General features: G+C 43.2%; 1 protein-coding gene across 4 annotated transcripts in view; it reads left to right on the top strand.

Annotated features, from left to right (window-relative positions):
- Positions 1 to 24,625, top strand: part of klhl29 (kelch like family member 29) — a 256,161-nt gene that overhangs the window by 154,456 nt on the left and 77,080 nt on the right. For all 4 annotated transcript variants that reach the window (XM_080882500.1, XM_080882501.1, XM_080882503.1 and 1 more), the window contains 4 exons: positions 7,688 to 7,826; positions 14,895 to 15,091; positions 17,131 to 17,243; positions 19,991 to 20,137. In XM_080882500.1, coding sequence (XP_080738626.1) covers positions 7,688 to 7,826; positions 14,895 to 15,091; positions 17,131 to 17,243; positions 19,991 to 20,137 — 596 coding nt within the window. The remainder of the gene's footprint in view (positions 1 to 7,687; positions 7,827 to 14,894; positions 15,092 to 17,130; positions 17,244 to 19,990; positions 20,138 to 24,625) is intronic.

The raw sequence follows: 24,625 nt of genomic DNA, 5'->3' as shown, positions 1-24,625 counted from the left end.
CACGTTGCCTCCGAGTTGTGCGTGTGTTGGCACGTCAGACTTGCTAAAAATCAAACCAAAGCCTTAGTAGGCTTACTTGGGCCCTCCTTTTTTTTTAAGCTGTCATCAGCTCATCCTATATGTCGAGACTTTTTTAAAATATTGAATCTCCAATGGTACGCTGGGATCGATAAGACAAAGCAGGTGGCAGATGTTGTGATATTTTTCCATCTGTAAAGGGTTAAATATGAAAAGAGTTTTTCTAAGCATGTATAGTTCAGTGGGCGTTTCATTTCTGTGCTGCTTTCTGGAGAAAGAAAGTATGAAGAAAGCACTTTATTAGAGTTAGGACTGCCTCATTAGCAGGTTGGCACCGCACTGTAAAAAAGGGTATTTGAATTGTAGTTGATTTAATCCAATGTTTTAAATGCTTATCACCCAGCATTTTGCTGGTGATATATCCCTGTAGAGGGATGACACACACACACGATAAGAAATATAAATCTATGTACATCTTGGATGGTTTTACACCAGCATTGAAGTTATTACACCTGCTTTGTTGTTGTTGTTTCCTCCTCGAGTCTGTGTGGCCTTCGTGTTATCTGACACGACTGTTTGACAGGTATCGACAGAGCCAGTATTACCTCTGTACCACTGCAAGGTCTTCAGACCTGATTTTGGTGGGGATCAAGATTTCTTGCAATTTTAGAACAGATACTGCAGAGGGTCTCTGAGTTTTATTTCAGTAGGAAATGAAAATGCGTACCACGAGGTGATTTGTTTGCTCCTTTTAAAATGATTTCAGCTCTCCTTTGAATTATTTTGGAACATAAGTCATGTCCCAGTTAATCCTGTGGTGCATCTGTTGTCGAGCTCACTCTAGTCTCATTAATTGCAAAGGGGAAGATAGATTTGCTTGCTTTATTCTTCTCATTTACCAAAGTGAAATAGAGAAACTTGTCAGGGCTCCCATTTCAAAATCGACTCTTAAATTCGTCGATTTTCACTCTGATACTAATTTGATGGACTGCTTTTTTAACACCAGGAGTATTCCTGCTAAAAATGTGTGCCCTGTTAACTGATGTTTATATCAGCAGAACCTCCCAGTGGTTCTATTTTCTATTACTATGTATATAGTAAAGTAAATAGCAAGAATAGGCTTAAGCTCACAGCAGTTGAGGCAACTACTTCCTCCAAGGAGAACAGAAACCGTCCTCCCATAAAATCTTTTTTTCTTGTAGCTGAAGTAGCTGCATCAGGCAAGGAGGAGATTCTTTGAATTGTAATGTCATAACTGCAGCACTGAATGTAAATGTTAACCTCCTGTGAACTATATCCAGTTTGACTTGAAAGTAGCTGTTCATGTGTTATTTATTCTATTGGCTTCAGAGCTGTGTCACTGGCAACTTTTTCCACATTCTCCTGTGGACAGCAAACAAGAGCACCTTATTAAAAACCAGGGTATGACCGCTTGTCATTTACTGTCCCCCCTCACCTGGCTAATGAGGAAGCCACTACAGCAGCCAGGACCAGAGACTTTTTTGTGTTTTCACAAACACCAAGAACAAGAAGAGCGTAGCCTGACATCCTGTCACACTGTTACAACAGGCCAGTGGATGCTTCCAGGGCCTGTTGTTTATGTTCTCCCTCTTCTAAGCCTGTACTTGTATTTGCTTCAGCCTAGTTCTGCTGGTGCCAATTGTTTGTTTGCACTTGTGTATTGGACCAGAGGGGATACGTGGAGGTTAGAATATAACGTGCAGGACAGAGCAGCTTTATGCTACTCCAGGTCTTTTTTTGGCTTGTCTATTGTAGAAGGAAACAAAGGCTCAGGCAGCGTCTTTGAGGGGTACAGGTTCCTTTTTTCTGCTGTGATGTCTCCCCCCGGCCCAGTCCAAGCCTGCTAGCAGCAGTGCTGGGACTCCAGCAGTTCAGTTCACCAGATGCAAGCAAGGGAAATAGCAAAGCGGCCTCATCATGGACTATTCTCCAAGGCTATATGGTGCCACTGCTCTCCTACAGGCTGAAATCAGGACAGCTAGAGACTCAAGGGGTCTTGATTGTTGATTGTTAGAGGTATGTTTAAGAGACTGTTTAAAGAAATAGCTTTTGAAAAAGACCCAAGCTGGATTGGGTTACACATGACATTTCATGGTTTTTATGTATAACTATTTAGTTTGCAGATGGTGTCTTAGTATCATGATGGTGGTGATGAAGTTGTGTATCTGCTAAACACTAAATGAGGCCACTGAGGTTTTGTATTTATTTATTTTGTGATGGTGCTAGAAAAAATTACTTGTTTTTTCTAACACAACAAATTTCTTAAAAATATTCTAGGAATACCAAATTTTTGAATTTGGAAGTATTAAATTTTAAAATAAGAAAACAATATTTTGCCATCTGTTAAACATACTAATCTGAAATCAAACATTTTTAAATTTTGAACTGTTATTGTTTTTATTGCTGTTATTCTGGTTCGTTCTTAAAACAAGAGAATGAACCAGAAACATTTTGTTTAAACAAATTAATTAATTAATTAAAATTAACATATATGAAGATATATTTACTTACATGTTTGTATTTTACCGATTTAATAAATTTAGACAAACTTTATCACTTTTTATCACAAAAATATGTATTTCCTAAAGTGTAAAGCAGTTTTCCTAGATTTAAAAAAAATATTTTTTGAGAATACATTTTATTTTTTATAACCAAATTGATTGTTGGACCATATTAATATCCAATGAACATGATATATTAGCTAGCAGCAGTTATTGAAAGAAAGACCTTTGTTGACTTTTTTAAGAAGGAAAAATGTATTTGAAATATAATATTGTAAAAATGTAATATTTGAACATGAAGATTGAATTTAATACAGATTCTAATTTATTTTACATCCTAATATTTACTTACATTTTCTCTTAGTTTTGCTTAAATTAACACAGGCTGATGCTTTTTCTTAAAAAAATCAACAACAACATGAAAAATTTGATGTATGTTTACATTTTTTAAATTATATATAACCAAAATTTAAATGAGCAAGCTTTGGCTCCACGAAGGGAAAAATATATATCAGTCTAAGAAAATGTTCTTACAAACAGTGAATCTTTTTGGCTTTTGTACTCGGGTCCTAAAACTTACAATACAGAGATTATAACATCGCCCAACAATTTGTGCTGACAGTGAACTTTTGACCATCACTCTACCTTTAAATGTTGTGTGTAGGTGTATTTAATTTGTGCAGTCACAAAGACTAAAAAGTGTTTACTCTGTCAAAGTCAGAGAGGAAAACAGCTTTTATTTCTCCCCTAAATATTTCATGTTGCACTGCAGTGGTTTGGAGTATGTCACAAAAACGCACCAATCCATGAACACACAATTAATATCAGATCGTTTATTCGCTTTCCTTTTCATTCTTAATTACCCCGTTTCTTAATTCCCCCTGACACTGTCGTTGTGTTTATTGGAGGGTTGCAGGGATTCTGTTCTCTTCGATGGTGAGACATTTTTGATGGAGCCAAAAACTGTGAAAGCTTTTTGCTTGGAAAGAGCTTCTTTGTGTGCTTATGAACCGTGTACTTGGCCCACTGTTCTTATTCTGCTGTGTGTCTCTCTTTGAAATGAAATTTCTCAAACATCCCTACTTATCAAAAGGCTTTTGTACAAGGAAGCCCATTTTGATCAGACTTCCTCAGTCCAATCTACTTCAGTCCTTTGTGTGTGTGTGTGTGTGTGTGTTGCTTTACTTTATCCTGCAAATCAGTTTTGATTTAAAATTCTTATGGAGGTTAAATAGATTTTTTTGCAGTTATTTGTCACTATAACCGATTTAATATTTTTCCCCAAAAGGTAGTCATTAAATTATGTTTCTACCTTGAAAGCACTTTGATATAAATTCTTTAATTTTATATTGGTTACATTATTTATGTTGGTTATTTTTAATGCGGTTGGTTTATCAAAATAGTTTTTGGAATTCTTCAAAATGCATTAAAAACAGCAGCAGTGTTTAAAATTAAATGAATTTATTGGTTCCCACAATTTGTAAGTTTTTGTCATTACACGGTGCTAAAAGAAGCTTTATCTTGTGGTCATGTTGGAGATAAAAAGTCATTTATTTTAGCAAAGGAAAATGATGACGCACTGCCTCTAGTTAAAAAAAAAAATGCAAAAGCTAAAGATGATGATTATGGCAGGGTTGTACATTGAGTTATTGATCTGCTAGCATGGTTTGTTCTGGGTAATTAAGCTGCGAGTGTTGGTGGGAATTGATTGTTGAAAGTTTAAAAAAAAAAAGAACAAAAAGGTCAGAATGAACACATCAGTGTCTGTTCCGCTACGCTCCAAGAATCTGAATCAATGGAAAGATACGTGTGAACGATTGAATGTTTACTTACAGCATTGATATCACGAATTATTACTTAGTAGGTAAAAAATTGTAAATATTGTATTTCACCCTTTTTGGGAAACTGGCTTTTCAATGTTGTTGTCCTTTTTCCCCCAAGGAAAAATTGTTTCATCGTTACTCTTTTCGTCCCACTTTGTCGGTACATCGCTGGCTTTCTTAGCCATCAAAAATAATGCATCATAATAATACAAAATAATATTTGTAAGAGCCGAACGCTGGAATATTTGATCCACTCTGATTTTTATAAAAAGGCGTAAATAACTGTGAGTTAAATTTCAAAATTTGAAACCATTTTATCGATTTTTTTCTTGGCAGGAGAAATAAATACAAGGCAGTTTCTGTGAAAAACACACAATGGCTGCCCCACTTTGTGCCGTTTTACTGAGGTACATGTTCAGTTTTGCCGTTGAGTTTTTAGGTAATTGCAAGCAGAAGCTCAAGGAGCCGACAGGCTACTCAAAACAAACAGAAAATAATGCAAGAAGATGCTTCTGAAGAAATATATTTTTGTTTAAACACAAAATGGTGGGTCTGCAAGGTGCATGTACAATACATGTAGGACCCCAAAATGGCTCCAAGTTCAGCAACCAATGGTGTGCTGAGTTGCCCCCTAACAACTGCCTATTGGCAGCCCGGTTGGTGGTTTACTACACGTTATAGCGGTGCATGCTGATAGGTTACTGGAAATCACATCCGTGAACCCCATTGGCCACAGCGCGGAGATATTCGACAGTAGAGTTACTAGGCTGAACAGCAGAGTTGGCACCGTTCATACCCCCAACACGGTGCGTCTGCCAATCACGAACCCCGGTGAAGAGTACTGTTGTTACAGTGAATTACTTAGGGGCCGGGACACGTGATCGCTGCGCTCAGGAATTATGGCGCGTTATACCTCTTTCTTCAAACCACCTTTTCACCCATCTGGTGCCACCCTGTCTTACAGAGCTTGACAGTCCTAAAGAGTATTGAGACGTCTGGTGATTCAAAGATACCGTGGCTCCATTGAGAGTGGCTCTGCCTCACCACACTCCAAGCCAAAGCTGAGAATGGGGACGCCATGTGCAGTTTCATGGTCCCCGGTGGTGATGAGTTGTTTCGAGGGCGCTCACCAGTCCACCCTAAAGACACCATAATTAGCTTTTCCATCAGGCATTCAGGTGTATCTGCATGGCTCAGGGGGAGGCGGCCATTGTTTCCTGACAAGTGGACTTCTCCGTTTCCCCCTCTCACTTTCTCTATTCTGGATGGTATGTGGTTCGGCTGATTAGAGTTGAGAGCCATATCGGTCGCTGGAAATTCACTAATGCAAACTGCAAACTACTGTATATTCGCTATTCACAGCCCATGCCCACACAGTAATAAGATAGCTGGCCGACTGACAAGCAGCAGTGGAGTGGAATGTGGAGAGTGGAGAGAGATGGATGAAAGACAAGGCAAATGGCAGCCTTTGTGTTTACGTGCGGGTGTGTATGGCTCGCTCTAACCGTGCAGCTGTGCATCCAGACGCATTGTCCAAAAAAATTGCATCTCATTATTTCTTCCCCCATTTAGTATTCAGCAAGTTTAATAACTTGGTCATTCCCTTTCTGGCCATTAATTCCTTGATGCGATAACTCTGAAGGATGCGCCGCTCGGAGAGAAAGGATTTTTACCAAAGCACGCTTTTGAATTGCACCTTATTTGTCATGTGTCTTTATACTGTATAATTTCAGCTACCAAATTAATTCAGAGCTGAGCTCCCAGTGTCAGACAGGAGAATGGAGGGAGCTAAATGAGTAGATATTCTAGCCAAAGAGAGGGGCGAGTGTCATTCCAGGTTAATTAAATCCCAGCTTTGAGGCGTGAACACAGACCTCTTTCGGGAAAAACGAAAGAAGAAGAAGAACTCTTATTTCATCTTGTGTGTCACCGGTACGATCATAAGTCTGATCGTTGTCCCACATCTCTCAGCTGCGCAGCTGCGTTGAGCACATGTTTGTTCATAAACACGCGCTTCTTGGGCTTGTTACACATGTCGTGATTGACAGGTGACTCACCATTTCCATTGTTCAGATCGCTTTGTTTGCAAAGGTAGCGTGTGCAGATTGGCTCCGAGAACGAGGAGAATTTATCTCCTTTCTTCATCTAAATCATTGTATATCTCTCACTCTTAACGGAGGATGTAGCAGACTGTGCTTTGTACCAAACAAGTGTTTACTATGCCTCACAGGCTCTGTTATTGCTAAGGCGACAGTATAGAGGGCGGCTCTCTCGTCTCCCCCCTACTCCTCAACCCACCCATAATCATGATGTTCCACATTATGGTGCCTGTTTGGCTCTCAGTGTTCTCTTTTTAGTGGCGTTCTCGATAGGAGATTAACAACGCAGCGGTGTTGGTTATCCCTCCTAAAGCTGTAGAATAAGTTGCTAGCGTCCCGCTGATTTTCACTCTCAGCAACCCCTCATGGTGCCTCATTAAGATGCAGAGAAACGAGCGCCTCCGACCCAACGCTACAGTAAGGCCAGGCTTAAACGAGGCGCTGCTACACCACAACTCACACTGTACAGCGGACTTTAACAGCACAACGGTTTGCTCCACGCATGTTTCCTCAGTGGGTTTTTTTTTCCTAGTGTTTCTTTCCAGAGATGAAGACAAGCATGGGTTCGGGTGGGTGGGTGCATTTCTTTTCTTTTCCTTGGACGTTGTGTGAGAGAAGGGCGTTTTGGGGGATTTGGGGATAAGTAGTTGTTCTCTCAATGAGCAGCATTTGAAGGTCAACTCCTCTCTGACTAGGACATTAGCGAGAAGCCAAAGAATTTTTATTTCAGTATGATTTAATGCACTGACAGTGTTTCTGTTTTCAGCCTCTGTTAGAAGCTTTTCGGCCTCTCTCCATTGAAGTTCTTGAGCTGCAGTGTAAATTTGCCAAAGTCAAACACAGTCAAGCAAGTGTTTCCTCATAATGATCCGTGTTTCTGATCTCATTGCTAGCTCTGTTATCCACGAGCATGCACATTCCTTGGTACACTATCCAATATGTGAGCTCCCTGTTCTGCTTCCTGTTTTTAGAGCCGTACTTTGCTTTGATTCTGCTGAAACGTTTGTACAAATCTTTACTTCTCTGTCATTTTAATGAACATTGTTTCTTAAGACTGACCGGCAAGTGTCGTGTTCTACAATCTGCACTTTTCAGCGTTTGTTTCGTTTTTGCTTTCCTGTTGCGTTGCTGTTTTTTTCTGCACATGTATGTTCGAAAATGAGAGAGAAAAGAAAAACTCTAAACCCAAATGTGGCATTGTCTGTTTCTTTTTCTTGTTCTACAGAGATGTTGAAGGAGTTGAACCAACAGCGCAGAGCGAAAGAGTTTACAGACCTGAAAATTATTGTTGAAGGCAAAGAGTTTGAAGTCCACCAAAATGTTCTAGCTTCCTGCAGCTTGTATTTCAAGGACCTGGTGAAAAGGTTTGCCTTCGCTTCCCCACCCCCTTACCTTCCACCTTTCCCCCCTTTTCCCACCAGCTGTTGATCCAATCTGTTTTTTTTTTTTCATAGGGCGCATTTGTGTCGCTTTTTTTCCCTTCCCCTCTCTCTCTTGCAGGTGTGTGAAGACTTTGGTTCCTAGCACAGGGCCAGCAGCCATTCCTTCCTCTTCCCACTCAAATGAATGTATCTGAAAGTGGAGGGAAAAAACAAAGTTCCCCCCCCCCCCCCCCCCCCCCCACAAACACACACACACACACACACACTCGTCATTACCTTTCCTCCCCATGTAGGGCAATTTAACCACATTTCCATTTTAACGAGCAGTGAAAATGTTCCATGACTGGGAATGTTTTAAAACTCACCAAAGGGCCAAAACAGAAACAAAACTCCACGTTGGGTGGCCGCACTGTGAGCAGAGGGATTGTTGCCTCCCATGCTACTATATTTTTTCGTTTCTGATTTCTTGACTATTTCAGAACAGCCTTTTCATATGCTAATACACCTTGGTTAGAGTGATATAAAAGACATTTCAGAGTCATAAAGGACGAGACAAAAAGCACATCTAAGACCACCACTTTCACAGGTTAACACCATCTTTCACTAATGTATTCATTTGATTTTGATCCAAGTATTCCCCCAGTGTTACGCCCTTCATTCTGCATACTTTTTTTGTTTTTGATTCCGGCTTCACGGGCGTGTTTTCGTTTCGCCGCTCAGCATACTTGTGCATGTGTGTCGTCGGTGTGAGTGTGCGTCAGGTGCAGACCGCTTTAATCTCTCTGTATGTGTTTGCGCATGCATGTAGTATGACTGTGTAAAGTTTGATAGCACGAGCATCTGCATTGTTTTCCTGGAGAGGTAATACCATGAATCCCTAATGTCCTCCTCCTTACTTCACATCCTTGCAGGTGCTTTCGGCATAATTGAGAGTCCCCTGGACCCAAAGTTACTTTGCCACCTTGATGTTGTTTTTGAGTGTGTGTGTGTTTGAGTGTGTGTTCTTGCTCGCATGGCTAGGGATGAAGCGCTCAACAAAGACAAGCGGTCGCGAGCGATAGCTAGAAAGCCTTAGAGAGGTTTGCCATTTTGCCCCGCAGTCATGCTGCCTCCACAGCGAGGCCATCAGAGAGCACAGAAGCTGCTTATCTGCTGCCGCGGCCTCCTTGCTCACCACCGATACACTTGTTCCTCCTGAATGAGGATGGAGCGAGGAATACCAGAGAGAGACCAGAGGTAGAAAAGCAACAGAGCCACGTCTGCGCCAGCACCACTCATCTCCATGATAGCCACACATCCCATGAATAAAATACAGACACAGTCTGCCTTTGACCTTGACAATAGCAGAGAAGCTTCCTGAGAGACCGGAGTGACTTTGGATAGAACTGAAGCCCCCATGCTGGTCAACCTGTCTATCAGATTGTCTCGTCGGTGGCTCTTATCTGGGACGTAGCCAGATCATTTATGCACTAAGACAGGGGCCCTGAAAGACACCCAGGGCTCCCAGAGGAGCAGGCTGAATTTCATCAAGCTCATCTTTATGCCTGCTGCTGCCTGCTTTGTCTGATTTTTCTTTTTTAATTTGACAGTTTAATAGAGTAAGTTCTCATTAATTGGTTAATTAATTGTAAAACTACTTTGATTTATTGTCATAACACTGTCATTTTTCATGAGATAATGTCTAAAATAGAAATTCTCTCATTTGACTTGAGACTGAAGAATATCTAATGAATTTGTTACACTAATTGTTAATTTTGGAAGACGTCTTTGCTTTGATGTAATGAAGTCATGATCAGCAGCGCTACGTGAACATGACGCCGCAGCTTCGCCGAGACCGTCTTTGATTTTATAAGACACGTGGCACCTTGGTTTTATGGAAATGCGAATCGGCAGGCAGCGAGAAGTTGACAGGAAGGGGAGAGAAAGGGAGCACAAACAAGAGAATGAAAAGCGTCTAAAGAACATACAGAGATTTTTTTTTTTTTGATACTTGGCTTTGAGGCGTTCGCAGCAAGTGACGCAAGCTCGGACAGAGAAGAGCAAAGAGAGCCAAAGGCCCGTCTGTCATCGAGTTACGGCCTCCCATGTGTCGCTCAGGTCACTTTCTTTCACCGGGGCCGGGATTACGCTGATGCCGCACGTGGCTCGGTACTGTCCACGTCTTTATGAGGTCAAACGAAGATGGGAGAGAGAGAGAGAGGCTTCTTTGATGCCGTGTACCCCAGCCTTCCTCGCCCAACTCATTCACTACGGCTCAGATTCCTGCCTCCTCTCATAAACCACCTTTGTGTATGGGTGTGTTTGAAATTGTGAATCCGTACGTACTCAAATGGACTTGACATAAAGCGTGCTGCTGAAGTTTTATCACGTGTGTGTGTGTGTGTGCATGCGTAGGATTCAAGGACATAATATCCAGGCACGCTGTATTAGTCAGACTAGTAGAGATGTAATACTGTAGGGTGAGGGAGTGCACATCACACTTTTTTTTGGCCCACCCACCCACACACACGCACGCACAGACACCAACCCAATGACTTATTTACGAAATTAAAGCGTCTCTTGGCACCGTGTCAGTATTTAGCAGCGTGGTTTGCAGGCTCCGCAGCAATTTGAAACGGTGCTGAAAATGTCACAAAAAAAAGAAAACCACACATTATCCACCTAAGTGGACTACAAATACACTGATTAGTCTTCATTTCAAATTCTCTTTTCAGCAGAATCCTAAAATGTCTTTATTTCCTCTTTGCAGCGTGCTGCTCCACTGCCCACCCTCACCCGAGCAAATCAGCCTCCCGTCCCCACCCCACCTTACCTGGAGGATGTAATGCCGCTTGGAAGTGTGAGCACACGCTTGCCCCTTCCAAAAACCCATTACGTTACTCTTTTAAAGGGCCAATGCACCTAGCGAGGAGGCAGATCATCTCTAGTAATTCCATTTTACCCCACGGGATTTTCCAATAAGCGTGCTCGCAGGCATTTAATTTATGGCCACTGTATCCCAGCACCACACTAATGTTAAAAATAAAAAAATAAATAATAAAAAAAGCTCCAGAATCAGCCCTGATACATGTTTTGGTGCCATCTGCTTCCCCGCTCTTCTTCTGTCAGTGTTGACCCATGAGGTTTTTTGTGCCACTCAGAGCACTCTGACTGTGATGGTAGGGGGTTATTTTAAATCCCATTACTGTGTGGACGCTGTGTGAACTCTGCAGCTCGGTGTGCACGGTTTAGCCCTCTGCAGCACCATTCAGTCAGACGGGGAGACAGGTTACTGTAATACCCCATTTTTGTTTTGTTTCTTTAACAATTTCGTACGGCATCTACGCGAGTAAAGGCTTTGTTTTGTTTTTGTGTTTTGGGTATTGATTCGATAAATCGTTACTTTTTAATGTTGCTTTCTTTTTAGGTGACATGTGTAACTGAAAACCAAATTAAACACACACGATTGCATTCAGGCTTTTTCACCTTATGTTCATTCAAATAATTCAGAGAGCATGTCAGCAGTTTTTATTGGACCTACTTCTTTTTTTTCTCTTGGCAGAAAGTAGTTCCAATGAAAAATGTACAACAATGGAGTCTTTTGAGTCTGACATTCTTGGAATAATTGTTACTTTGTGACCACTGACAGTATGAAAGATGGACATGGGTACAGTGACGTGCCCTTTTTAAAGCTTTGAGATGAGCCTACTCCATCTTTTTAAGACCAGCGGGTGGAGCAGACTGTGCAAGTGCACACTCATTGGCTGACGTGTCGTCAAATCTCGTTTCTGACACTTAGAATGACCCAAATTTACAAAATGGACTTAACGGTTTATTCACAATGGCTAAATTGAGAGACTGAGTCCATAAACACACCACAAAAGTCTTTATAGAAGTCAAGTTCGAGGGATGTTTTCTCGTTGACCTCTATTGGACTGGAAGTGTCTTTTCAACCACACCGATCGCCCCCTGGTGGCCTTTGAAAAGACTGCAGGTTTGAGTCGCTCAGACGTTGGCTTCATTTTTCGGACCTGGAAGCTACATTATCTTTTATAGTGTGTACGTTTGTGAGTTTTCAGCACTGTCCAAATTATAGATTTAATTCTGACTAATTCTAACTTCTCGAAATGGAAAGTGAAATCGTGAAATTGAGATGTTTTAAAAGCGGTGAGACCCTGCTGAAGTCTTTATGCCAAAAATTTTATAAAATTGTAAATGTAATCTTGAGCTCTGCCATAGTGGCACTGTCAGAGATTCTTTTTGTCATCTTCAAGTCAAGTTTTTTATACCAAGAGTCCTGTCAATCTGGTGTCTACATTGAGGTTTTTGTGTGTTTTTTTTCTCGAGTTGATGGCCCCTTTGTTCACACTTGGATGCACGTGTCAGCTTTCATACTCTCCACCTGTCACCGTGTCCTTTTTGTCCTTCAGACGATCTAACACATATATGACTTGTTCCTTCCAAGTGTTATGGATGCAGCGCCCTTATAATCCATACCGGAAAAACCAGCAGTCCCAACGCCGACACAGCCACGGCGTTCTGTTTATTTTTACAATTTTAGTCCTGATTTATGTTGTGACAACACGTAAATACGGGCCATTTTTAGCCAAGACACTTTAGGTTGTGGTTCTGAGTAAGCTTCTGTGTTAACATGTCTTGGTAGTGCATATACTCCCACAGAATAAATGATCTTGTAAGAACAAGCTAAATGTGTTCCTTGTAAATGGGCTTTTTTTAGGCAGAAAGATGTATTAGAAATTGTGTGTGCTAGCACGTGTGTGTGTGTGTTTTCCTGTTTCCCTCCCGCCTCTCCGCCTCTGCTCACCACCATTTTGACACTCTCTGCCGTTTTTTTTTTAACTTCCTCTTGAATAAGTGCTACATTTTTCATAAACAAATTTCTTTGCCGGAGTGTGTGTCTGCGTGCGCGCGCCCATCTCCCCCCTCCTTCCTTCCCCACCTTTTCTTGCCCCGTCTCTCCTCTTCTGTCTCTCCTGTCCTCCCTGCCTCCCTTCCTCTCTCACTATTCAAATTCAAGTCTGCAATCAAACGCGGCATAAATATCCACCTCTTTTTAAGAAGCTCCCGGAAAAGTCATTTCCATAACATAAGTGCTCAGACAAAAACAAACTGCCACTCGAGCTGGTTCCTATTGCACTAATTGACCAGGTTGATGAGCATGCTCTTCTTTTATTTTTAGCTCTTTCCCACCCCTCTCTTTCTTCCCGCCTCACCATCACTTTAACCCTGAACAACCCTCCCCTTTCCCATCTTTCCGTCTTACTACCTGCCCCCCACCCGCCCCCTCCTCCAACTGCAGGGCTTTGTGCAGGAAAAAAAAAACGCGGGGGGGGGAATAACACTATGTGGCTTTTTGCTTTGCAGGAGGAAAACGAGTAACTGCCTTGGTTTTTCCAGCCAATGTCCATCCAGGGACAAATGCCATTGTCTTTTCTTTTATTTGGATGTCCTTCTCCCACCCCCACCCCACCCCCACCTTTCACCTCCTGAGTGCGCTTGAAAATGACAACTAATGTCTCAGTTCATACACCACAGGCTACTGGTGATTATTACGCCGGGGACAGAGGCTCTGTTTAGGTGTGACGGTGTATTTATTTATTTTTTTTCCGGGGGTGGGCGGGGATATCTCTTATTTAAAAGAGCAAGGCACAGTCATGGAACAACCCAAACTCTCCCCCTCAGAAGGATGGCTGCTGGCTCCCCTGTGGAAGAACCGTCTCACCCTGCCTCCCTTTCCTTCTTTTTTTATTTTTTTTCTGCTTCCCCACCATCGCACCCACCCTCCCCCCCTCCACCCTTCCAATCTCTCATCTCCACTCCATCCATTCTATCTGTCTCGTGTAGTTTGTTTTTGCTGTCTCTGTCTCACTAAACGCTGACTGTTTGTCATGATTTCTAATCCAACCAACTGACTTCTACACACAAAAAAAAAGGGAGAGGAAGAAGAAGGTGGAGGGGGAAAAAAGGGATCAGACAGACACAGAAGCAGACAGAGCGTTATCACAGCGCTACCATGACTGGCAGAAGCAAACAGCCTCCATCCATCTTAATGCTGGCTACTTTTCATATTGTTGATGTCCATATCCGCTGGGAGCGAGACACAGCAGTGGGGGCATGCATTCTGCGGGGCTTTGATTCCATTTATTTTGCCCTTGAGTGGATTATTGTTTCACATGGGACATTAAACATGGGTGGTGAGGTGTTATTTAATGCTCTCATACCTCCCCGAGGGGATCCTGCATGCGAACTAATCTCGGCCATTTGATCCCGATGAAGTCACAACGTGGCCCAGTTCCCAAAACGGCCCTCGTTGTTCCCCCTCTCTCTTTCTCTCCAGCACTGCATTACAAAGGGATATCATATTCTATTTAATTTGTCCATCTAAGCTCTCGCCCAGCACCTGCAACGTCAGTCGGAGTAGACGCGCCGCTTCGATGACCGGCGCGCGCGCACACACGCAGGCAGCCGCGCGCTCTCTGCGGCAGCGGCGTGACTCGTAAACTGTGCACTCACACTTTAACCAGCTGACTTTCCCATTCCATTATGTCCGTGTGTAACACCATCTCTCTCCATTTTTCACTCTCTCACAGCTCACACGTGCCCTGCCATGTATGCATGTTTGCCCTCCAAGACTATGCATACATGAAACCACACGTTCAAAAAGCATGCCTCTTGAAACAAAGCAATAACTTTTTTTTTCATTTGTTTTGCCTAATCTTTGTGCAGTGAGGACGTTTTGTTTCAGATGCAGCGCTCTAGCTGTAAATCCGCTTGCCCCATAGTAAAGTAGAAACCATCCAAAGTTCTGTTTCTGTCTCTTTTTTCCACTTTTACGTTGTTATCTTATTGTGTAACGATTCTCTTATTTTTCTCCCCACTCTCGTACTTTCCCAGGTGTGTTTTAGGTGTTGTGTGTAGCATACGTGTATTCTTGTCCCTCTCTTTTATTTTTCAATTTCTTTTCTTACTGTTTTTGGGGTTTTTTTTATCCCCAAGTTTCCTCTCAGAATGCGCCTAACTCGCCTCTCTCTGCCGTGATTGGTTGATCAGGTCGTCGGGAGAGACGAGGAGCAGGGAGATGCTGGAGCTGAACATGAGCAACATCAGCGCCGACGTGCTGGAGCTGCTGCTCGAGTTTGTCTACACGGGGTCGCTGGTCATCGACTCGGCCAATGCCAAGACGTTGCTGGAAGCTGCCAACAAGTTCCAGTTCAACACCTTCTGTAAAGTCTGTGTCTCCTTTCTAGGTAGGCGTAGCTCAGGGGGAAGAGCGGCGGGGATGGGTGGGGAGGGGTGTATGTGTTTACACGAGTGTTATCTGCTTATATCAGCAGCTTATTACATCAGATATGCCTGCCGCGACCATACGGCCCTGGGTGTTTTCATATACGGTCATGCTTCATCGCTGTGCACAGAAGTCCTCATGCAGCACCTACATTTCCTCCCCGGCCCTGGCACACCGCTCTCCCATTTTTGTCATGTTTCCAAAGCTCGCAGCCGTGTTAGAATTCACTCTCAGCCGGGCACGGTGCCTCTGATCTCGTCCCAGAGAGCAGGATCAAGCACGGGGGCAGATTTATAAAAAGGTCAGGGAACAATTGTCACTTAAATGTCAAATCCTCTGGTCTGAGCTGCGATGGAATCGAAAAACAGCCAAACAGATTGATACTTAGACAAGGTATGGAAAGAGGTGGATAGAAGGGGAGTGGGCCTGTTGGGGGTGGAACACAAAGGATGGGGGGAGGGGTCTGCATGAAAAGCAAATGGCATGTTCCATATTTTAGTGGGTCGGCCAGCCAAAAAAGCCGCAAAGGTCGAGTTTTGCATTCCATTTAATAAATAGTTTTGGGTATCGGTAACACGGGGGAAGTGCATGTTAGCAAAAAGGTCAGCAGCAGGAAAGGAGGGGAAAATTGTAAGAGGAGCAGCAAGCGCCGTTATTGATTTGTTTTTCTCAATTTGGGAGGGGGGGGGAGGGTTAAAAATGGGAAAAACACAGAAGCCATTTGTAGACTTCATTGCCAGCGAGGCGTCAATCCGTTCTTCCTCGACAAGATTCATGACATTTCAGCGCTTGAGAAGTAACGAGCACGACCGTGTCTCCTTGAGCAAAGAGGAATTGATACCGCGTGAGAAATTATTGAAGTTTGCAACAAATATACCGAGGAGGAACGGCAGACATCTTCTCCGACACGTCTTCTCTCTCCAACAAATACAAAACAAAGTCATTCATCGTGCGCCTTGTGAGAAATCCCAGCTTTTTTTGTTTTATGATTGGAAAATCAAAAAGTAAATGAACAAAACATGCTCACCTTTTTACAACCCGAGTGTGTAGTATTGGAAAAAAAGATTTCTTTTTTAAAGGGTTGTTCAGATGATCATCTGCTGTGAAATATACTTTCAGACAGAGTCTAGCTTTGATGCAGCCCAAACCTGCTTTTTTTTTAGTTTGGCTTTTGCTCACCTGTTATTTACCAGATGTTGGGTGGCTTTTTTATTGGCTGATATTTGTTTAGGAGACACTCTCAGGCTCTGTCTTTAGCGATAAAAGGCCTGGCTTTGCTTCGCTTTGATGGCTGTTGTTTAATCGGGCGCCTTTCAGCGGCCACTCAACCGTTTGTGCCCGCATCCGTGCGTACGTTCACTACAAGACCGGGGGCATTTCCCTCTCTTGTGATAAATGGTGACACTTGTTAGAAAACTACATTTGGAGACACATCACCTAAAATGCCGCCCATGCTCTCCACCCCCCTAAACCCCGCCCTGCAAAAGATCACAGGCGGCAGTATAAGCCTTCTCCCCGCTGGCCTGGCCCTGAGGGTAGTTTCATATATTCCAGGCTGTGTATGTGTGTGTGTGCATGTGTGTAGTAGATCCTGAGATCTGACAGGACTTCTTTAAAGTGGCTTAGCTAATCCCAAATCCCGCTCCCTGCCATCCACCACCTCATGCCTGGGCTGTGAGCGATCGATTCCCCTCGTTGTTTGTCCCCGGAGCTGTTTTGAGTTATTATACTTGTTCTCCCTCAGTCTCAGGCAGATACAAAGCCCAGGCTATGGCTCTGTGCTACCTGCAGCTGCTTTCTCTGTCTTTGCAGCTTTGTACGTCTGCAGTCTTTTTATAGATGACTGAATGGTGTTTTGTTTTTCTCCCCCCCTCCCCACTGGCTGTCTTAATCAATCTGCGTCTGTCTTTTGTTTTCTTCTCGTTTTTGTTTCTAACCTCTTCTCTTTGTCTATCTCCCTGTCTCTCTTTCTCTCTCTGACCTGCTTTACATTGACTCCAGAGAAACAGCTGACTGCCGCTAACTGTCTGGGAGTGCTGGCTATGGCCGAGGCCATGAGCTGCACCGAGCTCCACAACATGGCCAAAGCGTTCGCCCTGCAGAATTTCCCAGAGGTAGGTCGAGGCTCTTCGTCTTTCTGGATTCTTTGATTGCTGTGGAGCAAAGTTACACACGGCGGTTTGCATCTGGGAGAAAATGAAACACCTAAATCAGTGATCAGCTCGAGGAAAAAGGAAAAAAACTTGTTTTGCCTAAGCATCTTTTTTGTCAGACTCAACAATGCAATGGGGAAAATTGCACTTTCTTCTACACTAAATTAAGTCTGTAGTTACTAGATTCCTGTTAAAGTCTCACATGTAAAGCATACACAAAGCTTATTGAATTATATGTTTTTGTCTTCCTTTTTTTCAAGCTAGCAAATATCAAATGGCCCTGTTAATTCACTGCTTGCATTAAAATGCTTCTCTGGAGTTAACCGTTTTTACCTCATGGGATGCAATTTACTGTAGAAGCTCCACGTACCCTACTGAATCACCCAACAGTACACTTATTACCGAGCAGCTTTTAGATAACTTAATGGAAGAGAAATACAGAGAGCTCTGTTTTCTTATAGTTTCCAACCAGCATGAATCACACAAAATAGCGTGGAAAATAAGGGCATCAAAGCTCAGCATCAGAAAGTGTTGGAAAAATACTTTTTTGTGTCGAGCGTTACTCGGTAGGAAAAACAGAGGAAAAACGTCTCTCTCCACAGATCAGAAAAAATTAATACATTATGTTCTGCCTTTGATGTGAGGCGTCCGGGCTGGTCACAGAAAAGTCCACTGTAAATCTGAAATCAACACCTATTTACTACAAAGAGCTCAAAATTAGCCTGTTTTATATGTCTTAGTATTTTTATACAGCATATAGGAGAATAAAAATGTCCACTCATTATCTTGTTTTTTACGTTTCTGTTTTTATGTGAATCACACAGTCGAGAAAAGCCTGAAATCAGGTAAAAGCAGCAAACAAATGTTACTGTTGTCAGTGAAAGAAAATAAGTACATAATGAAACCGCGATGATGCAAAATCAAATGAAATGTACTTTCCATTCTCTTTCAAGATTTACTGTGCAGATGTCTTTGAACTGCCTTAGCTGGGCTTTCTTGTCATTTCTTTAAGCGGTCTTCAGGAATAGTTCTGCAGGCTTCTTGATGGACATTCAAAGCTCTTCTTTGGATGTTGGCTGGATGTTTGTTCTGTTCTCTGTCAGGATGATCCCGCACTGCTTCAGTAAAGTTCAGGTCCGGGCTCCGGGGAGGCCAATCCATGACTGATAGTGTGCTGTTGTGTGCTTTTCTATCCAGCTATGCTTTTACTGCACTGACAGAGTGTTTGGTGTGATTGTCACGCTGAAAAATAAAGTTACTGCCAATCAAAAGCTTTCCAGATGATACTGAATATTAGATCAAAACCTGACAGCACTTCCCTGTTTTCGTTCATGCATTCATTTTATCAGCCCCAAACCATGACAGAGCCTCCGCCGTGTTTTACACATGGCTGCAGACACTCACCGTTGTATCTCTCTCATGACCTCCTCTGTACATATTAACAATAAATTGAACCAAAAATGTTTCCCTTCATTAAGAATGGCTTTTTGACAGCCATCCTCTCACTGAGATCATTTCTGGTAAGGCTTCAGCGAACAGGAGATGGATCAGCAACACGTGCTCACTCCCAAAGCGTAACAATTTATGCTAGGTGACAAATCGTCAGTATATTAAGCTTCCGGCCACACACCATATTACGAGTTTGGAAAAATTAGGAAACACGAGAAGCTTTTGAAATTAATCTACACATGTACGTTACTTTAATCTCTTTGGAAAACACTATCTAACATGATTAAGGTGGTGGTTAAGATTAGGGATAAGGTTAGGGTTAGGGCTGGAATACACGGCCGGAGCGTGTGTTACGCGTCGTGAGTGAGAACGAGCTGGGATCAGCTGAATGGCCAGATGCATCAATCAGGTCCTGTGTCAGATCTTTGCTGCATTTTTTCCCTGTTTCTAAAAAACGTGACTTTCAGTTAGCGTTCATCAGCTGTAGATATTTTTAGGCCAGGCTTTTCTGCTTTTTTCCCTCCGTTTTCCCAGTTTCGTCAATTATTTGTAACTTCAGAGATGTGCCAAGATTTTGGCTAATAGCTGTTTAGGAAGGTGCAAAAACACAATTGTATCCCGGTCACACTGTGCTGTCGTTTTTCATATATTGAACTAAAGAAATGAAATTGAACAAATTGTGTATTTTTGGGACAGGCTGCTAGTAATAAAATGCCTAAAGGTTGTCTGTTATATGTAGACACAACCCTGTGTTAGGTGTCCTTTTTTATTCTTGAATGATTCACAGGTCGGTGATAGGTGACTTTACAAAGACTGGAGTGTAAATGAGGGAAAAAGCAGCCAAGTTCAAAGAAAAACTTTGAAAGACGTTCAGAAATCCTGGGGAACTATTGCTCAGTTCCACCCTAAAAATGACAACAAAGCCTGGCTCATTGGAAGCAAAATATAAAGAAACATCTAGAGGCTCAAGACTTTTGCACTTACTGTACGTGTGAGAAATACACTTTTTTTTCCTTAAATGCTACGGCCACATGATGTGAAGTTTTAAAGGCCGTTTTTCTGCCCCTGCTGGTCTCTGCGCTGGTTCCAAAGAGGCCTTTGTGTTAGTTTTATGCTAGACAGATCTGAGCATCTGCCTCTGCTCAAAAACAGGAGCTTCACTTTACAGAATTGTGTATGTTCAGAGCTTGGCACAGGAAAAGTCAGATTGTGTCGCTGAAAGTGAAAAGTTTTTTAGCTATTGAATCTTTTTTTTTCAGGTGGCAGGGCAGGAAGAGATCCTCAGCGTCTCCAAGGACGACCTGATAGCCTATCTGTCCAACGACAGCCTGAACACAAAGGCCGAGGAGCTGGTCTACGAGACCGTCATCAAGTGGATCAAACAAGACCCCAACTCTAGAGTACAGGTAACGACGCACAAAGTTAACGAGGGTGTTTTTGGAGTGTGCGAAACTTTGTTCTTCCAACACGAGCACACACTTCCTGCACCACGAGACTAAAAGGCAGCCAGTTCTCGTTACATCTGGCAGAACAGTTTCCGCATGCGTGCCGAGCCGTGTTAGAGATCGGCCCACCTCTTCCTCTCTTCGCAGAAGTGCACGGCACCAAAAGCCACACAAGTGACTCCCCGTTTTATATCCCCGAGATGGGTATTGACAGTCAGGTGCAAGCAGGTCGAATTTTAACAGGCACAGAATCGATAAGCCTCAAGGTCAAAGCATCAAACGCCCGCCACATATACGGAAAGGTAAATGGACTGCGCTGTAGACGGATATCCATTCAGCAAGGGGGGGGGGAGAAAAAAAACCTCAGGTTGTGCGATATTTATGGACTGGGTCCCAAAACCATGAATTTAAAGCTGATGATTTTAAAGTATTTTATAGCTGTTTTAAAATGGAGAAAAGATTGTTATCAGATAAATTACACCAGTCCATCACGGCAAGAATCACTCCTTCAAAGTAATGTCTTCTCACCAACCAGCAAGTGCAGGGAAAGGCCTTATATCACCCGGATCAGATTTGGTGCAGACCTCAGCAATCAATGTTTCTTTATTGGCTCCTGCTTTTATGAGGCACATATGTCAATATTTGAATTTTTCACCTTTTCAGATTAAACATTTAGCATTTATCCTTTGATATGTGGCGCTGTAGTGATTTGGGGTAAATCCATCAGACCTGCCAAGCGTTTTTTTGTTGTTGTTTTTTTGCAGTGGAGAACCTTAAAGTATTTAGTGCTACACAAAAGGGTAAGGAGAAACTTTTAAAGCACAGATCGTGATGGGTGCCGGAAAATGAGAAAGCAACAGTATGAAAGATGTTTTTTTTTGGCATCGCTCTCAATCTCTCCCACTGATAAAGCCTTTAAAATTGAATTTTTGTAGCATCGCTGATAGAAAGGTTGAAAATTCACCAATAACCATAACAAGGCTGGTACACAGTTTTTAGGAGAAGCGTACGATCCCTGTCATCTGTGTCGAAAACCTCTAGCAGGCTCAGTCCGGCCAACTTCTCCAATCTCACACTCTATTGGAGAGGTGCAGAGGTGACTTACTCAGATGAAGTAGAAGAAATTTTCCCGGTTGTCTGAACAACCCGCCGCACTGGTTCCTGAGACGAGGCACCCGGGGTCACCCCCCGTCTTCACGGGGAGACGGGAGAGAGTCGGCGAGGAGGAGAGGGGGAGGAACCGCGAGCGAGGGAAAGAATCAGAGCGAAGCAGAAAGACAGAAACGAGCGAGAAACGTGTTGGTGAGAAAAGAAGAAAGTGGATTGGAAAAGGAGCCCCTGTGTTCTAATCTGAAATCCAACGGTTTGCGTCTCTGCACACAGCCATGACATCCAGGGAGCCGAGATGTGATTGAGCTCACGGTCAAGCTCAAATCTCTTGCCCGCGTGTAACCAAAGAGAGAGAAAAGAAATAAAAAAAAGACAGCTAGCAAACTCTGGTGTCTGCGGCGAGGACAGGAGCATACGGAGAGAAGCGCGTCACATGATCTGCACATGCCGACATAGATCTCAAGCCATTTATATGCATGTAAGAAAGTTTTAGGAATCCACACGTTTCACAGTCTGAGTAAATATTTAATATTTTACTTGCATACAGATCTCCACTGCCCCACTGTGAAATTACACATGCATGCACTGAAAGTCCCAGTTTTCCACCGGCACAGGATGTGGGTGGAGCAGAGAGGCCCGCTCGCTAATGTGACCCGATTCATTTATCAGCGCGTGAATAAATGCAAGTGAATGTTAAGATTGTGTATGTAAAATATTAATATTTATTCACGCTGCGATGTACACATTTGCATAGCAGTTTGATCTTCTCCAGTTGGTACATGTGTGTTTGGATTGCAGTAAGTGCTCAAGTGCACACATTTGTGAATCTTATTTCCCTTTTTTTTTCTTCCTGTCGCACACTTGTGACCAATTTGAGAGTGAAAGAAAAAAGAGAATAGGCTTCTTGTTTTATGCCACAAGAGAAGGTTGGATTCATACCCAGTTCGGCTCCACTTTTTAATGACATGTCAGGGCAGGATGTCACAGAAAAAAAACGCTCGCATTCATCCGAGCATGCGTCGGTTCTGTGCGGCTTTGCGGGTTTTTGTGTGTCTGTGCATGTGCTGCGAGTTGTAAGCTGCAGGCTATAGAGTGGAAAAGTGGCATATTGAAGGCACTGGGTAAATAATATGCAATTTTCTCTCTCCACTATGCTGTCACTAACAACCGATGACACCGGGAAACGGGGGACCCGGACATCACTTAGAGACAGAGGGAGAGCATTTGAGCGTTAATAATGGTTTGCTATGAGACACAAAGCTGCTGAATGAAAGTACAGAACTGTTTCGGTTCTCTTTGAATGGGTATCATCGAAGGTGTGCCACCCTTCAAGCGTCTGTATGTGTCTGTCTTTACAACTTAAGTGAAAGGGGAGTTAGGGAGGCTTCAAAAGAAAAAAAGGAAATACCCTTTTTGGAAGAACGTATTCCTGAAGTGACTGTTATTTGACAGAAAACGCAGCTATAGCTGATTAAAGAGGACCTGTTATGCACTTTTGCTGCTCCAAGTTCTTCTTCTTGGACCTAATTAGAGGAACTTTGCACAAGTCAGAGTTCAAAATAATCATTACTTACGTCATGCTGGCCTTTGATGTAGCCACCCTCCCTTCAAGCCTTCAAGCTCACCTTAAAGTCTTGTTATTAGGCTGCCCATTGTACCCAACAGCTAAACACAGTTTTGTGCTTACAGCCAGAATTCTGTGCCTGAAATGACCATATTATAGAGAGATCTGCTGTCTGTAATGTCATATGACACCAAACATTTACAGCAGTCTGAAGCTTGAGCCTTTTTCTCTTACGTATACGTGCTTATGTTGGTATTTGAACCTTCTGCTGCGTTTGATTTGAGCATTCACCATTTTTACAGTATAATTCATGTGACATATACGACATGTACACTGAACTTTATTTGGTGTACCTTGCTACTACCAGGTTGGACCCCCATTTGATTTCAGATCTGCCTTACATTTTTGTGGCACAGATATATCACGGTGTTACACAGTTGCTGCAGATTTGTCACCCTTCATGGGAATTTTCCATCCCATCCCATCCCAGAGGTGCTCAACTGGATTCAGATGTGGTGATTATGGAGGCCATTTGAGTGCAGTGAGCTCACTGTGGGGAGGCTTTGGCTCAGGTCATCTACTAATAGGAAGGTTCGATCTCTGGCTGCATAACAAAAAATATCCTTGGGCAAGATGCTAACCCCAAGTTGCTCTCTGATGCATCCATCAGAGTATGAATGTGTGTGATAAAGACAGAGAGCAGTTAAGTAGAAAAAGCATAGAAGACAGTGCTACCATTTACATTAATATCATGTAGGAGAAATTAGTTTGAGAAGATTTGAGCTTTGTCACATGTCACGTGGTCTTGAAGTGCTGGACATGGTTGGTAAGAACTCTGAAATTGGCTGTGGTGTTCAAATGATGCTCCGTTGGTACAAACGGGCTCAAAGTCAGCCAATAAAATATCCCCCACTTCATTACATCACCAGCAGCACTCTAAACTATTGATACAAGGCAGCATGGATCCTTGCACCATACCATGTGAATGTCTCAGCAGACTCATTAGATGGGACAACATTTTTCTACACCTCCACCTCCAAATCTGAGGCCATGGTCATCAGCTGGAAAAGGAGGGTGGAGGGTGGAGTGCCCACTCCGGGTCAGGGACAAGTTCTTGCCCCAAGTGGAGGAGTTTAAGTGGAGGAGATCGACAGACTGCGTCCGCTGTACCGGTCTGTTGAGGTGAAGAGAGAGCTGAGTGTAAAAGCAAAGCTTTCAATTTACTGGTCGATCTACATCCCTACCCTCACCTATGGTCACGAGCTGTGGGTAGTGGGCTTGTTTGGCCATCTGGGAGGGGCTCAGAGTAGAGCCGCTGCTCCTCCACATCGAAAGGAGCCAGTTGAGGTGGTTCGGGCATCTGACAAGGATGCCTCCTGGGCGCCTCCTGGGTGAGGCGTTCAAGCCATGTCCCACCGGGAGGTGGCTGGGGAGAGGGAGGTCTGGACTTCTCTGCTTGGGCTGCTGCCCCTGCGACCCAGCACCGGGTAAGTGGAAGAAGATGGATGAATGGATGGTTTCCTATCCTTTGCTGACAGGACTGTCACCTGGTGTGGCTCCTGCTTTAGCCCACATGCTTCATTAGCAGAAATGCTCTTCTTCATACCTTTGTTATTTGAGTTGCCTTTCTATAACCTCAAAGCATTCTGGCCATTGTCCTCTGACCTCTTAGAAGGTATTTTCATCCAGAGAACTGCTGCTCACTGGATGTTTTTTCATCTTGGGATCATTCTGTGTAAACCCTAAAGATGGTTGTGTGGGGAAACTCCCAGTAG

Source organism: Rhamphochromis sp. 'chilingali' (genome assembly GCF_963969265.1).
Source record: "Rhamphochromis sp. 'chilingali' genome assembly, chromosome: 5".
Taxonomy (NCBI): domain Eukaryota; kingdom Metazoa; phylum Chordata; class Actinopteri; order Cichliformes; family Cichlidae; genus Rhamphochromis; species Rhamphochromis sp. 'chilingali'.
This window is presented reverse-complemented; position numbering and strand designations above follow the sequence as displayed.